General features: G+C 43.2%; 1 protein-coding gene across 2 annotated transcripts in view; it reads left to right on the top strand.

Moving 5' to 3' along the window:
- The first annotated feature begins 1690 nt into the window (after positions 1 to 1690).
- Positions 1691 to 20404, top strand: part of scube1 (signal peptide, CUB domain, EGF-like 1) — a 111646-nt gene continuing 92932 nt past the window's right edge. For both annotated transcript variants that reach the window (XM_051392552.1, XM_051392550.1), the window contains exons 1-2: positions 1691 to 1939; positions 5658 to 5780. In XM_051392552.1, the coding sequence (XP_051248512.1) occupies positions 1852 to 1939; positions 5658 to 5780 (211 nt within the window). In that variant the 5' untranslated portion in view covers positions 1691 to 1851. The remainder of the gene's footprint in view (positions 1940 to 5657; positions 5781 to 20404) is intronic.

The raw sequence follows: 20404 nt of genomic DNA, 5'->3' as shown, positions 1-20404 counted from the left end.
AAACCCCTAATACACACCTAATCTGTAATCCTTGAACTTCCAGGGCTCCTTGGTTTGGCTCAGGAAGGATAACAGTGTTATATATTGCTGTTATTTAACTGTAAACTCATTTAGAGAGACTTAAAACAATGAGAATCACCATATTTATTTTGACTGTTTTTTTTATTTGACCCTTGACACAGCCTGCTAGAGACATGTGGCCCCCACCGAGCATGCCTTACACACACATGCCCCCAACCAATCTGAGCCCTAAAGCAAACAGTATTCCTACAATGCAGTACTGCCCAGCACAAGGTTTGTGTGCTTGGGGAAGGGTAAATTGTTGCAAATAAAATTTAAAAATAAATAAAAAAAGCTATGCACAATAGCTACATGTTGACACGCGGCCCCTCTACAAGACACAGGCTTCAAGATCAGGTAAAAATGCAGGAGCCACCTTACCTTACCTTTCAGGTTTAATTGTGTTTACTTTTATTTCCAAATGACCACAAACTAATTGCGACACTAACCAATGTTTGTTGAGGCCCTAAAGGTCTGGGGCCCTGCAGCAGTTGCTTGCAGTGATTCAATTCTTCAACCTTGATGTCAGACCACTAGGTGTCAGTATTTCTTAAACCTTAAAACCTCCTTATAGCCTATCACCATTCAGAAGATTGTGTCAGTGAGTACTGAAGAAGAAGACTGTATTATAGCCTCACTATTGCCTAAGTGGTTCCTGTGGTTTCTGGATCTTTGGGGGCCCCTAGTGGGGCACGGTTAGGCCAACAATAGGGTTAGATTTATTTTTAATGTTATAAATTTAAATAGCGAGAGTACGTATGAGGATCTTAATGGACCAGTGTGTTGGTGTAGTATCTAGAGGTGTAGTTGCAAATTACAAACCCCTCGCCTCACCCTCCCATTGCAGTGTGTAGGATAAACTACAGTGGAAACCTCGTGAAATACACGAAAGGTCCTATCCAGAGGCAGTGTTTGGTTTGCAATTTTGGGTTACTGTAGAAACATGCTGGTTTAACATGGCGGACTCCGCCAGAAGAGGACCCGCTCTCTCTGTAGATACAAACAGCTCGTTCTAAGGTAACAAAAACACAACAGTTCTTATTTTGAGGTGATTCTAAACTAATGAAAACATACCTATGAATATGATATTCTATTTCTGACAATAGATCCTCCTAAATGTTACACACTGAACCTTTAACAGGATCAATTAAGGGCTTGTGACCCTTTAAACTGTGTACAGTTTAACCAAAGTGGGATTTTTCTTCCTCAGTTTAAATTAAAAACATGTAGAATCCTGAAATATGGAACATTTAACAAGAAAACAAAGCAAAAGTTAGAGAAAAGCCCCTTTTAATAATCTGGATTTATTTTTGGACATTTGGTTAGTCCAGACCACCGTTTGGGGACCAGTGCTATAGGCCTAAATCGCATCTGGGGCTCCTTCTAATGGAAATTAAAGTTTTTATCTATGAAATCATTTATTTGTTTTATTTTTATCTGGGGAACCCTGAGTGTCTCCATCATGACTCTGCTGCTCATCGCTCATTAAATACACACAGTCTCTCTCTCTCTCTCTCTCTCTCTCTCTCTCTCTCCCTCCACTGGCGCAAACAAGCCAATCAGAGAGCTCGGATTGCCTCTCCTGCTGTTCCCTCTCTCTCTCTCTCTCTCCCTCTCTCCCTCTCTCCCCCCGCCGCTGCCAGTCCACCAAAAGCGGTCCTCCTCCTCTCCTATCAGAGACACACACACACACACACACACACACACACACACACACACACACACACATACACACACACACAGTCCAAACCCCCAGAAAAGCCCTGCTGAATCCTCACACCGTCTGTCAGCATGGGGAGCGCTTGTTTTTCCCGGGACGTTTGTTTGTTTATCCTCCTCATAAATACTTGCAGGGTGATGGGGAATGTCGGACTGGCAGGTAAGAGCCCCCCTTTCCTCTCTGTCTGTCCGTCTGTCTGTCTTGCTTTATTGTGAAGCATTTAATGCACTTTTTGGTGGCTTCACTTTTACCGGCTTAAAGGGAAAAAAGATGGGGAAAAGACCGGGAATATGCTATTGGTGATTTTTAAATAAATCAAAAAGTAGGCCACTTTAAACTTGCCATTTAGTTACACATGCGCATTGCAAGTTTATATACTGTTATTGCATGGCATTATGGCATTTGTAACCACTGTGGTATTAGAACAGCACCGGATTCATGCAAAAAAAAAACCCTGAACGGCAGTGAAAGTAACATTTACGCACTGCTTTCTCCACGATTGGAGTCGCCATAAATCAGACATTTTTGTAGGCCTGCGCTGAATTTGGTGATTTCGTAAAGCGCGCTTGATTTATTCAAATGTCAAAGTCTTGGTGGAAACTTACTTTTACATCACAGTTTTCCTGAAAGGTGGCCTATTTGTGATGCGCAAACTGATTTCCAGTCAGTTTACCAGCAGCGCTCCAGACTTCACTGGAACTTCTGTTTCCTGCGCGCAAAGGTCAATTTCAATCGGAAACCGCAGCTTGATCTCGGGGTTAAGCACTCATTTGCTTTGATTTGGAGTGAGAGGCATGCCTGTTTGAATATTTCCCCGTGTAGAAACGGTGCAAAATGATTTACGGAAGGTGGTTTTTGAAGCTGAGCCGCTAGAGAGCACCTTGTCTCCGGATTCGGTGGCCTGTCCGGAGCTAGAGGAGGGAGGAGGAGAAGGAGGTGTGTGTGTGTGTGTGTGTGTGTGTGTGTGTGTGTGTGTGTGTATATGTATGTAAATGTGGGTTGAAGAGGTGGGGTGGTAGTGGCAGGAGGGCCGTCAAAGTCCCAGGAGGAGCAGGCAGGCAGGCAGCAGGGGCCCAGTATCGACCAGTGCAGCAGCAGCAGCACATTGTTCAGCCTCCCACTGCTGTGAATGGGTGAGGAGTCAATATTGAGACAGTGAGCCACCATGCAGGCAAGGCTTTGTCAAAAGCAGGAGGTTATGCAGCAGGAGAAGCAGAGGAGCTAAAAAGAGGAGGAAACATTTCACTCAGTGCCCCCTCCTGCAGCATCAAAAATCAGAAGTCTTGAACTTGTTGCTGCTTCTGCTGCCTCTCTCTCTCTCTCTCTCTCTCTCTCTCTCTCTCTCTCTCTCTCTCTCTCTCTCTCTCCCTCCCTCAGGCTCCAATGAAACACTCACTGACTTTTTTTTTTAGCAGAGAAAATATTTATTGTAAATTCCGTTTTATCGTTTATTTATTGCCTTTATACGGCCGAGTCTGGCGCAGGCCCAGGCAGCGAGCAGGGGCTGAACCACAGGCAGCTTCCAGCCAGGTTGCCTAACTTACACACAGGCTATTTATACTCTGATGGAAGCAGAGGACGAGCAGAGGAGCTCTGTTGTGATGCAAAGGCCTGCTCAATGATAGATATGACGAGAGAAGCCAAAACCAAAACATCTCTATGCCTGTCCCCCCCCCCCGTGTGCATGTAATGAGTTGGCCCTCTGCCCTGGGACTCGGCCCAGATGTGACCGGCTCCTCTATCAATAACCGGATCAATTGGGGAGCCGTTAAACCTTCTGTTCTCTGCATGCTCTCTGGGGATGGACCTTGACTTTAGAGTTTATAATTTATCCGAAACGTTTGGGAAGGATGTCCTGGGATTTGATTGATTTTGAAAAAGCTAATTCAGTCAATTTAAAGCTGAATGAGGCAACACTGCGTGCACACTGTTCGCTGTGAGTAGCTCTGACAGAGTTCATTTACTTCTTTTAAGACTGCAGGCAGAAATATGTGTTTAGGCTAGAGGTTGCCAACCTTTAAGCTTATGATCCTTAACTCAGTTTGGATTACACTCCCATAAAGTCCCAAAAACTATGAATAGGCCAAAACTGAACCAGCCGAATCCGAGATACGCAGACTTATAGTCCCAATGAGTCAAGCTCTAAAAAGCCTGGATACTACATTTTAGTGTTCGACCGATATGGGTTTTTCAGTGGCTGATGGCCGATATGTAATGCCGATATCAAAACAAAGGAAAGTAATGTAAAATACTATTCTACAGGAAATTCGGGCACATGTTTACAGCAGGATGCATGAGAGTTATTGTACAGGGCTCGAAACCAACTTTTTCACCACCTTCCCAAGTTTGATTTGCCAGTATAAAATAACCTGGATCTTCTGCATTGTGGGGCCCATATCACAAGTGCAGCAGAGAGCTAACATCTGGTTTAGCCCTCAACTAACTTGCATGGGGATACAATTATTTAATAGTGCGGCTGTTCTAGACGTTGCAAATTTTATCAGACAGAATGAATCAAATAGTGAGATGAGTCATTTTGTGGGGGTTGTGAAGCTCAAAAACATTTATCCACTGTTTTACAGCCCCTTCTTTCACAATGTAAGTCTTTTTGGGCCAGTGTGCATTATGTGACGGTCATTGCTGTAATTACACGGCTTGGCCACTATGTCTCTTCCTGGGGGCTTGCTTTTATTAGACCCTCCCTGCTTGAGTCGGTATGCTTCAGCAAAGTGCTAGTCGGGTGGTTGAACACCTCAGACGACACATCATAACTGTTTAGTTTTACACATAATCCAGCCTTGGTTGCCCCCATCTTCCAGACTCCACACCCCCAGTTTGTAATGCAGACTTTCCTTTCAAATTTGTAGCTTACAAACCCAAGCTGAAATTACCCAAACATTTTCCCCAGACTTCACAAAACTCCTCCAGAAGTTTGTGTGAAGCAGTTTTCAGGCTGAGGTGTACTCCTCATGAAGAATAAACTGACTTTCATGTGTTAAATCGGTGTAGCGGCCTTCTAAAACAATGCAGAGTCAGCTTGGTTCCATGTGTCAGTGGGTTATCACCAGGTCAGAAGTGTATTTTCCTCCACATTTTAAAGGCCTGAAGACAAAAACTATCACAAGGGGGAAAAAACAAGCAAACATGAGAGGAATGTTATATATATATATATAATTACTTTTTAATTTTGTGTAAAATTAAATGTTTTTTTCCTATTCCTATCTTAGTGGTCTTCTTGCAACTTCTCAGATTTATCTAGAGACCCCTTGGGTGGTCCTTGCGCTTTTCCTTAGGAACCACTCGTGTAGGCTCATTATGCCTTAATTAGTGTCTTTGTGTTTCTCAATTGGAAATTGAAACATCCATCATTCTGTCCTAACGTAGGTGTAAAACAAGCTAAATGAAGTAAAAGTAGTACATTTGGAGTGCAGACCTGTTATCTGCTAGTTGGTTGGCACCCACTATTCTGTGACTTGTTATACACACAATTCTTGTAATGTGTCATCAGACACAAACTGTGAACTCTACAGGACACTAAAAGGGACAAAAGGGAACAGATGTAGCACTGATGAGACTAGCTGTCTTTAGTGCTGGCTCACTGCAGATAGGAAACAGCTCCATTGTAGAGATGCACCAATCCAACTTTTTCTTCCCTGTTACCAAGTCTGATACCTCAACTCAGGGTATGTGCAGTTAAGTGCCATTCCAAACCTGTGCTTTCTTTTTCCCTAATAAGAGATATGTGATGTAAACCTCACTGCATAGCGCTCACTGGAATCATTTTTGTGGGCGCTGAAGCTGATCCAGCATATCAGAACTCTAGGACTCGTCGAAACCACTGGTACTCGAGTCTAATAGATTTTTGATGTTTGTGCAGATGCAGACGAGTGCGCGGAGGGTTCAGACGACTGCCACATCGACGCGCTCTGCCAGAACACGCCCAAGTCCTACAACTGCATCTGCAAGCCGGGCTACAAAGGAGATGGCAAGCAGTGCGAGGGTGAGTTGTCTTTCTTCTTCATTGTACTTCATCACTTCTTCCCTTTGAATCAACTTTCTGCCCTCATTAACTAAGTAGCAGTACCTAAAATGGATCCCGACTGTTCCCAGTACAAGTGGGAGCACGTTCAGGAGTGGGTGGGATATAAGCATACAAGTTAACATGAAACAGAAAGCAGAGTGCTATTTGTGCACTGGGGGATGTGATCTTAAAGGGTTAAAAAGGCATTTTTCATTTCACCTTGACTGTAAGGCACGTGTGCTAATAAATGTAGATGCAAAGTTAGTGAGACACACTCTGATGTCAGATGTGAACCATCTTAAACACATCTAGACTGAGTCTGGAAAGATCCGGGTGCAAGAACTGGGCCTCTGATGTAACGGCCGCTTAGACAGCTGTTTCACAACCCCCGCATGCACTCGCCCTCCTTACTCCCCCTCACCACGACCATCACCCTCCCCCCCTCTCCACCCTCACAGGTCCTCCTAATTAACGGGGAGGAAGTGGACTGAGCGAGGGTGTTAGGGTGAGACGGGGGCAGCACCTGGCTGCGCGTTCACACCTCCATTCACTTCTGCCTCAGAGCACACCACAGCTGGAGCTCAGTCGGCTGCACAGATATGCCCCCCCCTTTCTCTTATGCAGAATCCTTGCTCACACACATTTATTTACACACACACACACACACACACACACACACACACACACACTGTAATCCTCTAATCTTTTCCCATGTACCATGCGCTCTACTGCTCATAACAAGACAGATTGCCTTTATAGAATTGATGCTCCAGCACCTTTTTGAATCCTTGATGACATTAAAGGATAACTCTTGGGAGGTTTTTTTTTTTTTGCTTTGGCCATCATTCCCATTAGTTTTGATAATGTTGGATTTACAAATAAATTGTTCTGGAGATCTGGGAACATGGCAACAGGACTTGTCAGTCTGATTTTGCAAGAGACTTGACCAGTCAGACCATCAGACAGGTCATAGTGCAGCTAAACCAGATTATTTAAACCAAGTTCTAATAAACTGAAATTATTTAGGAATTATTCTGGAGATTTTTGATCATAACAAATGGTCTTCATCAGTGAATCACCCTCGAGTCCACCTATTCCCACCAGCACATCCTCAAACCTCTTTGAGAAGTCGCTTTGCATTGAGCGTGTAGAACTGAGGACTTCAACCCCCGTCCCGTCCTCTCCCATTACCTCCGTCTTGGCATCTTTGTTGGCAGCGGTTGAGCTAGTATTAGCTTTGGAAGTAGGCCCTGGTGTTTTCGATGTTGCTGGAGTGCTGAGCTGTTTTCTGTGATTTCCCTACAATGGTATTAAGTCTGTTGACTGGTTGTCCACTGTTCAAGTACATGTGGAGTTTAAGCTATTTGTAGTCTTCTAATAAAATAGCCTGGGAGCCTCACAAGGATGCGTCTCACCAGCACCATGCCGTAATCAGAAGTCCAGTCCCGTAGATGTACATGTTCAAATTTCCAATTTTTCCAAGCACCCTTAAGGAATTCTCATCCTTGTTTTGGACTTATCTGTTTCAATGACGGGTTGTAATTAGATAGTTATTTCCTACATTTTCCAGGATGCATTTAGACAGTCCCCAGAGAACTTAGCCAAACTTGTTCTGTTCCAGCTGTTTTACTGTGAGTGCATAACATTTCTACATTCACCTTTATCGTGAGTATAGAATTAGCTCTCTGACCGACTTTCTGCATTGGGTGAAACTTTCCTTTAATGCAGGAATAACTGACACTTTCCCGGTTTTCTCAGCTGCATGTGCTCAGACTCACATACACACTCACTCACATACACAAAATAAGATAGGGCTATGTTGTGATGGCACCAGCACTATGGGTTTGAATTCCATAGGGTTCATCTGACCTGTAATTGGATGCACTTGGACAAGATTATTTAAAAAATGAACAGTGCAGTATATATTATATATATCAATGTATATTGCAATATATAATTATACATACAGTAAACTTAGGATTAAGGTATCTATAGTAGAGCCTGACAAACTGCCACCAGTGTCACCATTTTATTACAATCTAAGCCAGATTTTTAGATGCTAACAGCTAACTCTGCACTCTGAGCTGAAACCAAAGACAGGGTTAGGGTTAGTCAGCAAGAGCTTAGACCGTTTAAGAATATAGGGACACCCTGGTAGCTCGCATGTTAGAGGTTGCGCCCCTATGCACCTACCCCCCCAAAAAACGTTTTGGTAAATAACTTTAGAAAATTGCGTTAATTTTACAGATATGGACGAAACCAAGTTACAATAATGTAATCACCCATGCTGGTAAATTATCATGAGAATTGTAGTTTTTGTATGCTAACAAATAATTGTTGTTTGTTAAAATCAATAAGGTTTCAACTTCTAATAGCAACCGCTGTAGTGGATGCCAATTTGTCTTTGTATACGGACAGTAAACTTCATTGAGTTACAGAAGCTAGTAGCTCACTATAGATCATTTCCCATTTTTTTCCAAACAACAATGCTCATGATTATTGATTGTGTAATTATACAGCTCTGTTGTCTTTTCTGTTTACCATATAGTGTAGTATGTGACTTATTACACCCACAGTCTGTAGGAGGTGTCCTGAATAACAACAGCTCCTCTGTCCTGTGAGAGGAGACAGCAGAAGGTTTGGGCTTTTCAGGAATATGATCTTCCTCCCATAAAGCTGCTGTCCGAGCAGAGCGGTCCTGCCAGCCACTTTTTATCACTTCACCCAGATCAGCATTTGAATCAGTGTGTATTTCTGTCTATGTCTGAATGTCAGCTGCGTTTTATTACATCACCATTCTACTTCCAGCATACAAATTTATGTGTGCGTGTGTGTGCGTCTGTGTGTGTGTGTGTGTGTGTGTGTGTGTGTGTGTGTGTGTGTCAAAACATGCTTCACAACACTCTCTCCCTTCGCCTTCCAACTGTACGCTGAGATCTATTGAACTCACTCCAGTGATGAGGCAACAGCTAATGACAGGGACGTCAAATGAAGACAGATGGTGGATGGGAGTTGACCCCTGACCCCGGTGATTAGATATGGGCGCTGTAATTGGCCGGCTGTGTTTTCCATCAACAGGCATTACGGGCCACATTGCCAGCCAGCGCCATTAGCAGCTCTGCTATTCCTGGAAGCACCTGGAAGCAGCAGAGTGCCTGTGCTCGCTCCCTCTGTCCCCACGTCTTCTCTGCTTCTTCTTTATTATCAGCATCACTCCCTATCAGCAAAGACTCACTCAACAGAGTAGTAAAACTTGCTGTTGATCATGAGAAATGGGATAAAACTGAGGGTTTGTCATTGACATTTTACTTCCCAATCCTCCTGACTGCATTGGCTCAGAAATTCTATCTGTGCTGTTATCTCTCATTCGTCATCTTATCAGACTTTTGTGTCCAGAGAGCACCTGCTTTCATTCACAGACCTCCAGATGCACCCTTCATACTCAATAACCTTGGATGTAAGGTACTATTTTTATTGTGACACTAGAATGTTCTAATATCTAGGCCTCTTTGTGCCCTGGAAGAAAGACCAGCAGCAATATGTGCAAAATCAACGCTAACAAAACTGGAAAGGTGGAGCTCATTAAAAATAATGAGCTGTGTGGGTTGTCCCTCTACCAGCCTCATAACACAAACCTTATCATAGTTTACAAATGTCAGCTCATCATTCGGATCCATCAGCCTCCAGACAAATTAATCATGGAAAATGTCTCTTATACCACAACTAATTAATATTTTGGCGGAATCTGCCATGTTGAAAAGGTTTCTATAGTAGTGCAGAACGAACACTTGCTCTATTTAGGGCCCTTTATATTTTTTCACGTGTTTAGCCGCCATCATAGTTTCTCCTACACACTTGGAAAGGGAGGGTGAGGCGAGGGGGATGCCATCAGAAACTTAGTTGCTACCTGCCACACACTGCTCCTTTAAGTGGCTTATTTAATCAATTTCATTTTGGTGCGCATACAAAAAACAACTAGCCTAAACAAGCTGCTGGGGATGTTTCTATGTGTATCTAGTTGTATGTACTGTAGCATCGAGCATGGACAGCCCACTGTAGAAACAAATATCCCCTCTGGGCATCTACTCAGCACTGAGTCTTATCAATATAATATCATAGGGACTATTTTAAACAAGCTTAACTCGTTAAAAATAGATGATTGACTCCTTTCCCATTGCCAGTAGATGACTGGGTTTTTTTTCCTGATGTGTTATGTTTGGCGTCACAAACAGAGTTAGTAAAGAGCAGTGTTAATTTTGACAGCAAATTCTGATTTAGTCTTAGTCTTAGTCTAGTTTTAGTAGACCAGATATTAGCAGATTTTAGTCATCTAAATCACAATGTTTTATCTGATAAAATAACCTTAGTGTGTATGCTAACCTTTGCATGTATTTCTGGATGATTCGTCTGTAAATGTCACTTCCAGTTGGTGGTGTTTTTCCCAGCGATTTTTGCTCCACACGGTTTACAGACGGTCTTGTTGTCCTTGTTGTCATATGTGAAGTGTGACCAGATGTCAATTCTTCATTTCCGTCCTAGACCTAGCGCTGACATTTCTGTTGTTCATGAGACATGCCATTGCCCTCGGACCGGGTGCACTGCAAAACGTTAGCTTGTTGCTAACGAGCGAAGTCAACTGAAATCAGCAAAGCTGTGTATCTAAGACTGTGCAACTAAACACAACTAAATATAATGTAAACAACCTAACTGTTGTGAAAACGTCCTCGAAACTGTGCAAAGTTCTGCAAACTCGTCTTTGTTCTCCTCCTGTGTAACTGCTGCTGCGTTTGTTTAGCTGTTGCGCCTGCATTTGCCGCCGCTTTTTAAAATGGCTCTGTTGCTTCTGCATAGATCAACCTAACCTCAAAGATTCACTTTGATTGGATTTCTTCCCAACTTGTCCCACAAGAAGAGTAGTTCTGATTGGATCTCTTCTCCATTCGTCCCTCCCTAACATTTTCGTCTCATTTTTATGTGTCAGTTATATTTTGTCACAGTCTTCGTCATCATATCTGACTTTTTATTTAGTTTTTGTCCGTGAAAAAGGTTCGTTGACGAATATTTTTCGTCATAGTCTTCGTCAACGACATTAACACTGGTAAAGAGTAGAAAGCAGTATGGAGGCCAGGGACAATGTTACGTTTTTCAAACTCAATGCAGAGCAGGATAGGCTTTTTCACCTTGCTGTCTTGCCGGTGTTGCATTGTGCTTGATACGAAGACCAAATCGCTGTTGCACATCGTTCACAAAAACAATAAATAATGTTCCTGGCTAATTATGCGCTAACGTCCAGAACTTCAATGTGGAAAAGTGGCGAAAACTAGCGTGTCCCCCAGGGGTTCATGTTTTCGATCAATGCAGATCACAGTGCGAGCTGATAAATACCCATTCCATTTGACCCAGGAACGAACGCAGATTGTACACCTTTTTCAATTGAAGATAAAAGCCAGACGTTAGTAGGGTTTTTGGTCCAGTTTCAAAGAAGCTTACAGCTTGAATGTACACCACTTTAATACAAGCAAATGTCTGTTTCTTCTGTCACTGATTAATATAACATAATTACAGATGTCCCAGGTTGGTGCACAATGTCAAGATCAAGGCCATCAGTGTTTTAATTTCATGATGTTTCCATATCTCAATCCATCATTTAGTCCATTTTCAATCTGTAGTTATGACATCTTTAGAGCCCATTTCATTCCGTAACCTTTGCCAAACTCATAAAGGTTCAAGCATCTGAGTGGCACAAATAAATGGCAACAGGCTCTTTCTGTTATTGATATTCATCTAAAGTGAGCAAGTCAAGAAGGAAGAGCTGCTCATGGTCATGGCCCTTCTCTAAGAAACTGCTGTTGGTAAAAAAAACAACTGTATGTGAGATACTAAGTGTGTGACGTAGGCTGTATTTTCAATGCATTGTCACTGCAGATCGATTCCACAGCAACATATCTAAGTTTCTTTGTTAGTCAGAAAATGGTACTGTGTTAAAAATCGCAGGGTTGTGTGGGTGTGTGCTACAGGGTGTGTGCTACAGGCGACAGATGTCGCTGACCAACACAATACGTTTCCAGGGGATGTTGCATTGGCTAAAGTTAGACTTTTTTGTAATTGTGCATTGCTTTTCTTGCAGGAGCCCTCTACATCCAGACTCCCACTGCATTATTAGTTGTCTCATTGAAATGAATGAGGAAACATTCAGCATTTTTGGTCAAATGTCTACTTCAGGCAGCTGTGCAGCTGTATGCATCTGCACTGGCAAATACTCAATATTAAAAGACTTGGATCAGGATCAGGGGCTGAAACACTTGATTGGGACACATTAGTGATTGACCTTCTGTCCAGTTCTCTAAAACTTTGACATTTCCTAATTAAAACACTCAAGTGCTTTTGCAGATATTTCCCAGGAAAACCCTTTATCTCAAAGTGAGTGATTCAGATTTATGTTTGCAGTTTGCTTCGACCCTGGGAAGTACAGTGCAGAAGCATCATAGCAATGAGAGCCTTGCGCTAAAGAAGCTGCCAAAGAAAGCAACGATGTAAAGTGGTTAGACTTTTCACATACAAAACAAAAGCTGCAGTAAATGTGCTGGCTCAGGCCGAAAACCAGATCAAATACCTACATAATCTTGTGACTGTATATTGGGAATCTGTATAATGTTCAGACATTATTTTTTCTAAAAATAGCGACAAGAAACAGGATGGCATTGATGATCACATTACTAAGGTTCAGTTTAGAGGTTCCGGGGGATGTGGCCTGTGTGGCTCCACATTGAGAAAACTCTGGCTCGCTCTTGTGCTTTTGTAACGGCTGGGATTCGAGCCCCGGTGACCAAGGGAGACGACCTGTGCTCTCAGCCTCTGCGACACCTCGGCACTACAAATTGGCAGCTCGCAGGCCCGCATTGTTGAGCTGGCTGTCCGGTAGTTCAGCAGGATCGGTGGGATCACATCCCAGCCGTGGCGAGACCGGTGTTCTCCTAGCTCCTGCACCACGACTGTGTCCCTCAGAGGAGTCATTTTCTCACGTGAACGTGCTTCTCTGAAAAGCGCTCGCCACTGAAATGTGATCTGCCATTCTAAGAACGCTGCCCTCTGTACACTTTTCCACGAGCTGATACTGCCGACTCGTTATGGAAAAATTTGAACTTTTATCCCTGTGCTGTCAAATGAAGAGTATGTGGGAGGAGCTGTGTATCAGTCAAGCCTGCTCTGCTGAACATGTGCTTGTGTGAGTGTGTGTGTGTGCAGGACAGTGCCAAAGCTGTCTCCCTGTTTATAGAGAGATCTAGAGAAACTCATGGTTGAGTATTGTGCACTTGTTTACCAAGCTGAGAGTTAAGAGTTATGATAAGATGAATCACTGTGAGTCAAGGAGACTTTGCTGTGTTTTCAGAGTTCAGTGCAGAAAAACTCAGTGAGCTTCGGGAGATTAGTGACGGCATTCCTCCTGCAGAAATCCATCTTAACAACAATATGAGATGTCAAGTCTTTAAACCTCATAAATGTCGAACCAAAATGCAGTTTCACCTATTCTCTCCTTTATTTTGCCTAATTTCAACATGGCTTGTGTGCTAGGGTTAATTTTGAAGGTAAGCTTCAGGTGAGGATTTAAATCTGATACAACATCATTGTAGATAGCATTTTGAGATTGTTTTTTGGGTAGAAGTGTGACTACACGTTCAATGGCCAGTTTGTTTTTGACAGTTTTGACAGTGTACAGTGGTCCAGAGGGATGAGTGGTCTGGCTAGTTGCCACAGAGCTGTCAGAGGTCTGCAAAAGCACCCTTGTGTTTACTCAGCATTTGTCACTTACGGGCTAATTGATTGGTTTTCATCAGCACTGCCCATTGCACTGAATAGGAGCCTCTTTTCCTCCCTCTCATTATGTGTTTTAACACCAAAGCCTCTGCCTCCATTCAAAAACACATTTGTGTCTCAGTTGAAGTCCAAGGTTTTATCTGTGCCAGAGCAACTAATTTAGTATGAGGCAGGTAGGCAGAGGCTGAGCTGAACAAAAGCACACAGACGGACACACTCCATACACACACGCACAGTGTGTCTCACAGGAAGTACGCTGTTGGTGTAAGCCTGCCATTTGCCGAATATTTCAGTTGGCATTCTCCTCCCCTTCCCCTATCTGCTTGTTACCGCCTTCAAAGTCCCTGTCGCTAGGTCAAATAACAACAACCTCCGAGCTAACAACCTACATGCTCAAAAATGGAAAGTTACCCTAACCCCAACCTGGTCGCTAACAGAAGGTATGTAAAAGAAAGTTGCTGCATTCTGGGCTTTGCGCTGGCCAAGACCTTTGGTTCAGCCAGACCTTCCTCCATCGCTGGCACAGTGCTAAAATGCCAGCAGTAATGGCCAAGAAAGGTCTGGCTATGCAAGACTGGTATGTCAACTGCAAGCTGTCTTACAGCTAAAGTACACGGTACAATGGTTGTTTGGGGCGTATAAAAACAAACAATCTAGAATTCAAATTTGTGGGAATGATGTGAGCCGAGAAGTTGCTTTGCTTTCTGTCTGAATACATCTTAACATGGATGCTCCACACAAGAATGAGCACATTCACTTTAAAGAGGAAACAGGCACAGAAAACAGCATGCAAGTCCAGTTTGGGTAACATATTCATGACTTTGAAGGTCAGATGCCAGAATTCTGCTTGGAATGTTTGCGTTCGTTGTAGATGCCGTTACATTGGGGCAAACGTTGTAAAAGGTAAATGGACTGTACTTGTATAGCGCCTTTCTAGTCTTCCAACCGCTCAAAGCGCACAAAAGCGACAAGAAACAGGATGGCATTGATGATCACATTACTAAGGTGCAGTTTGGAGGTTCCGGGGGATGTGGCCTGTGTGGCTCCACATTGAGAAAACTCTGGCTCGCTCTTGTGCTTTTGTAACGGCTGGGATTCGAGCCCCGGTGACCAAGGGAGATGACCTGTGCTCCCTCTCTTGGAATGTTTGCGTCCGTTTGCGTTTGCGTAACACTACATGCCAAATTCATACAATGATGGTAAAGACCATCACAAACAGAAACTAATTCATTCATTCATTCAGGGTTCAGTATCTTGCTCAAGGACACTACAACATGCATCGGGAGGAGCTGGGGATCGAACCACCAACCTTCTGATTAGTGGATGACCCGCTCTACCTCTAGCCGCCAATGCAGTGGTCAGTGCAGTACTACTGACCGTCTGAACATGGCCTTGGAGGAAACAATGGCGACTCATATCTAGGTTGCATCCGCTAGTATTAGTAGAGTGCACTGCAGACATCTCCAGATGAAAGGTCTCTATGTTCTTGCTTGTCACTGATCAAGCAAGTCGTGGTTAATGCAGTGTGTGCCCTTTATATGATCCTTAGTGAGTGGTCAGACTCAAAATAAAACAAAACAATGCAAGCGTTGATTGTCTCGCCAGTTGCTCCAGGCACCAGGGAGATAATCAAGTACAATCCAGGAATTCCAGTTGGAGTAACAGATCCGTGAATTTGAAGGCATGTGACAGAGAGAGTAGACACGGCTTCTGTGCATCACGATGAATGCTTATGGTCCATCTCCGTGACACTCCTACTACTAGTTTGAATGTGGTCGGACATTTCATTTCAAACACACACTGGCTTTTACAATTGCAGACTACAAAAATTGTAAGACTACACTTCTTACAGCCTGTCTGTGATCAATATTTATTCATTTCTGGGATGGAAACACATTATGAAAGATAACCCTGCCAGCTTGAGACTGGATTCTACTCGCCGCTCCTCCCTTCTTCTGCGCCACAGTGACGAACACCTGACCTGCTTTACAGAGACAGAGCGAGAGGGAGAAAGGGCATCTCATGGGAAGAAAGGATGGCGAGGGAGTCGGCGCAGGTGGGAGGGCGAGAGGGAGAAGTGGCAGACAATTACTAGGGCATTGTCTGCCTGGCGTCTGCACCTCCGTCATCAGTCAGCCGCTCTCCTCACTGGCTAGCTACAGACACACACACACATACCTCAGTTCACACACACACAAATGCAATCCACCCAACACAGATTCCGTCCGTGCACCTCCTTCCCGCACTTGTCTCTCTGTCTGCTCAGACTCATTAGAGCAGGTCAGATTCATTGAGGCTCAGGCTTTAAATATAGATACAGTAACCTCATGCCAGCATCTCCGAGCCGCTTCCTTGTCAATCTTTGAAAGATTGTAGATGAAGATGTCCGGCACTGCGGGGTGGAAGAAAGTGCCATGGGAGGAAAGAAATTCCAGTTGGTGACTTTAGCTTTCACTCCATGGCTGTGATTTAAGTGTGTTGGATGAGGAAATACTAGGACTTTATATCATAACACACTCTGATGTCTGACTTGAATGAGAGAGATTCAAACTGAACAAAAAGAATCCATCAAAATGAGTGGCCTTGACTTTAAAACCAGGCTGTTGCTCTGTGGCTTTTTCTTGACAGAGCAGCCAGCCACACTCTTATCCTGGGTAATGGAATGTGACATGCTATAGTTAATGTTATTTTACCCCGTCATCCAACCTCATGAATAAGCACACATGGTTGTTGGCACAATCGAGTGGAAATGGTCGCTGAAGTCTAAACCTCTACAATTTAGAGACTAATCTGAGTCCTCTGTGCTGTGCTCTTTTGCTAATATTTTGTAATGTGGCTGTCAATCAGATGTCAACCACATTAATATACCAATTATAACACAGTGACAATTGATTGACTAGTTGCAGATGTTTGGGAAGTCACGCTGTACTCCATGCTTCCCTTGTCAAAGCTGCACCCTGGCTCCATCACCTGAAGGTATGCAGGATTGCACTGGGTGTTAAGTGCGGCCCAACTGGTTGTTACAACCAAAACCCATTTTGGTTGTAACAAGGTTGAACAAAGTGTACTGTAATTACCTTTTATAATTTAGTGATATATGTGCACATAACTTATTGCTAAATTTGGCTGAATTATAGAAGCCAAAAGTGGTTGGCTCACTAAAAGAAGCCCCAATTTCCATCACGGTTTGATAGACACACAGCCATATAGATCTTTTTCATGGCAGACATTTTGACTTGTAGTCACAGCAAGGTGCAGCTAATAACATTAACGAGGTCCTCAGTCCATTTAACTATTCAGTGAGCTGCCATGCGCAACAGGCAGTCGAATAGGAAAAGCTAATGGAATGGAGCAAAATGATGATGATGATAGTAAGTGTACAAAATCTCAGTTTAGCCTACATGTCAGTATTTAGAAAACAAATGACTATTATAATGAGTAAGTGGACAACTAAGTATTTTTGGATACAGCCTGTAACTAAATCAATGGCTTGCTAGAAGTTTGACTTTCTTCACTAGCTGGTTGCTAACTTTGTCGTTAGGAGGATAGGAGGTTTCTCAACTATTTCAACAGAGTTTTGTAGTCTGTAGAGTTGACTATTTTTTCCTAACCACATGGTACCTTAACATGCTAAAAAGAATAGCTTTTGGTGGAGCTTGGAGCAGGTAACTGTTTGACTTTCTTCAGTAGTTCTGGGTTGCTAACTGTTATCTGAGTGATTGTTTTACAGCATGGTAACTTAACATGCTATAAAGATTTTTTATTTTTATTTTTTTCTCGTGGTAACATAGAGGCAGGAATTGCCCTGACATTAGTTGTGCTTTTGGCCACGTGATGAATTTAAGTCTAATATTCACTTTCCTTCTCCTGTTGTAAGGCCCGGACACACCAACCCGATTATCAGCCGTCGGACATCGTCGGACAGTCGGGCGAGGTCGGTGACTCAAGTCGGTTCGGTGTGTCCCATGCCGTCGTCAGTCAGAGTCGGCATCGGCGTTCATTTTGGCCGATTCGACATGTAGAATTGGCCAGTGGCCGTCAGCCTCAATAACCAATCTGATTGGTGGAGTGCTAGCCCTTAACTAGCGAATCAGTGAGTGCACAAGAAAACCGGAAGTGACGATGGTAAACATACTACGCCAACGCCAGTATCTTGTTATTATTAGCCATCGTATTTTCCGTTCAGCGAGTAATGACAATAACGATCCTTCTTGACTACTATCAACACTCTCTGATGAAAACAATGACTGACGACAGCGTGCTCTGTGTTTACTAGGTCTAGAGTGATCGGTCATTTCCGGTTTTCATTTTTTTGGGGCGACAACACAGATTAGCGCCGCCTGCTGTTATGGGGACGTATTACGCCTCGCGCTCGCGCAGAACGTACTGCTTCTCTGCCGACGGTCGGCCATCGGGTTGGTGTGTCCTGGCCTTTGGTTTCCACCATTTCCTAAGATAAATGTCTGAGTCATTACGTTAGCTTGCGTGCTAACTTTGTCTTTCTATCATTTAGTGCACTGTGTGTTTATTGGAGCTTGTTTGCTACGTTGTTCGCTAACACATAATTGGATATCTGGAACTATAACCTTTGAAAGCTTTTTTCCCTCAAAATAAGCTCACAGACACACAGCCAGACAATATGTAGGTCTTTTGCAGCATACATTTTGACAAAGAAGGAAAACACATGTGTGCCACTTATACTATTAGTGATGGCTCCACTCCATTAATTTTCCCTGTTAGCTTTTCCAATTAGCCAGCCTGTACAAGCCCTGGAAAAAGAGTATCTTAATGGAATGCCGCCTCATCGTTAATGTAATTAATTACACTTGTGCTTTTCCTGCTATATGTCAAAATGTCTGCTGTGAATAATACCCATTATCACCTAATGAAAATAGCTAATGTGTCAAGTAAATGCACGTAACATTAAAACTTTCAGTAAACACAGAGCACAGAACATTGAATGCAAGTGAAATATTTATTCTTCTTTTAGCTCTGGTTTGATCCCTGGTTTATGTATGCTTGTTTGATATGTAAGCTAGTCAAGCTAACTTTGCTATTTGAAAGAGTTGCTTATTTTTTTCTGCCGTTTGCTGCCTGGTTCAACAACCAACAAGTAGCCTTAACTCAGAGCTGAGATATTTGTTTCACAAAATGGCGAACATGCAAGAAAAACAACTTGTTAAGTTGCGTATTTACACCAGCAGACGGGACCACAGAACGCATTTCAAATTGGTCGGGCCCATCAGCACCGCAATATCACGGAAAAGGGCAGCGCCAGGGCCTCAGTTTTGATTGGTAAAAGTAAATTAAATTAAGTAAATTTCCATCGCATGACACAATTAGCCAATACATTTTTAGATAGCAGAATTTATTTATTTCTCAACCACACAGCAAATGTTCTGTAAAACCAAAACTATGAGCAAACAAAGGCTGAAGAACTGTGTAAAGCTGGGTAATAATTCTGTGTAGGTGGTGGACCCCTGTAACATTACATAATTAATGTTAATATGTAAACTGTAAATAACCACTGCAGTGATTTTGCATGTTGTGTGGTACTAATGTTTTACAAACTGCATACAAGCTGACTGTCATAAAAATAGTGTTAATAGCATTCTTTATGGCATTTAAAGTAATAAATTAAGCTCACTGAAACCTGCATTAAATGAAAGCAGCCTCCCCTCCTCCTTTACTCCCTTTTCCCCTTCAGTATATCTGTCCAGTTTGGGGGTGGGGGGTGGTGGGGAGTCGTGGGGCCGTCGGTGAATGCGCCTAATTCACTTGATGAGATGTGGAGCATAAACGCTTACCCGGCAATTAGAAAACGTGCGCATGTGAGCGGAAGCAGCAGCCGGTCCAAAGCTGTCGGGGCACTGCTGTCAGATGTCAACAACAGCTCAGGGGCAGGAAGTGGCACCGTTTGGGGCCAAGTAGACCCAACGAGGCACCTTCCTCCTCCCTCCACGAACCTCTCCCACCGCCGTCTAATCTCTCTGTCACACATACGCCTCAGACCCTGTTTCACGTTTTTCCCATCGCCTCAACATATACCATCAACCAGCCAGTTTATCCTCCTTTATTTTCACAGATTACCCGACAATCCTTGAGTGTTTGAACTGCATGTACAGTGCTTGTGCTTTAATTTCATGTTTTTGTGCCCACTGAAAAAGTTAACCTCAGACTAGTAAGAACCAGGGGCCTTATAGAAAAAGATTTTTGGAAATTGGGCACCATTTGGACATCATGTCTCTCCCCTCTGTGTGCTAGGGTCTTCACCCCATCTTTGATCGTTCAGAACAGCTATAAACCATGGATGCATTAAGGGAGGACTGGATGCAGCGTCGGAGGCTAGGCTCCATTCATTTCTATGGAAGCTGCTTTCCCAGTAACAAATTACCCAGTTCTCTTCCTGGGGGCCTGCTATAAACTCTTTTGCCTTTAGATGTGGTCAGACAGTACGCCGTGTGAACTAGTTTGTTTTGAGCATCCCGGCCTTGTGTAATGCACTATACTGAAACCCACAATAATGGAGCAAAGCCTGTTGACCACGATTGCAAAAAAAATGTATAATGGGCCAATGAAAATAGTGGGAACACTGGTAATCTATTACGGGTTCTGCCACTATTTGAATCAAGGTGTTATAAAACCAAAACCGCATATCTAGATTTAATTGTGAATTCTTAGCAAGCGTTTGCCTTTAATTTTCAGTTACTACCAGATAGACATACTCCCTTCTATAGTCAGAAACCGAGTACCATATGCATTTGTCCATTAAAGGGGAACTCCTAACC

Source organism: Dicentrarchus labrax, unplaced genomic scaffold (assembly GCF_905237075.1).
Source record: "Dicentrarchus labrax unplaced genomic scaffold, dlabrax2021, whole genome shotgun sequence".
In the NCBI taxonomy this organism is placed as follows: Eukaryota; Metazoa; Chordata; class Actinopteri; family Moronidae; genus Dicentrarchus; species Dicentrarchus labrax.
Note: the sequence above shows the minus strand (reverse complement) of the source record. Positions and strands in the feature narration are given on the sequence as shown.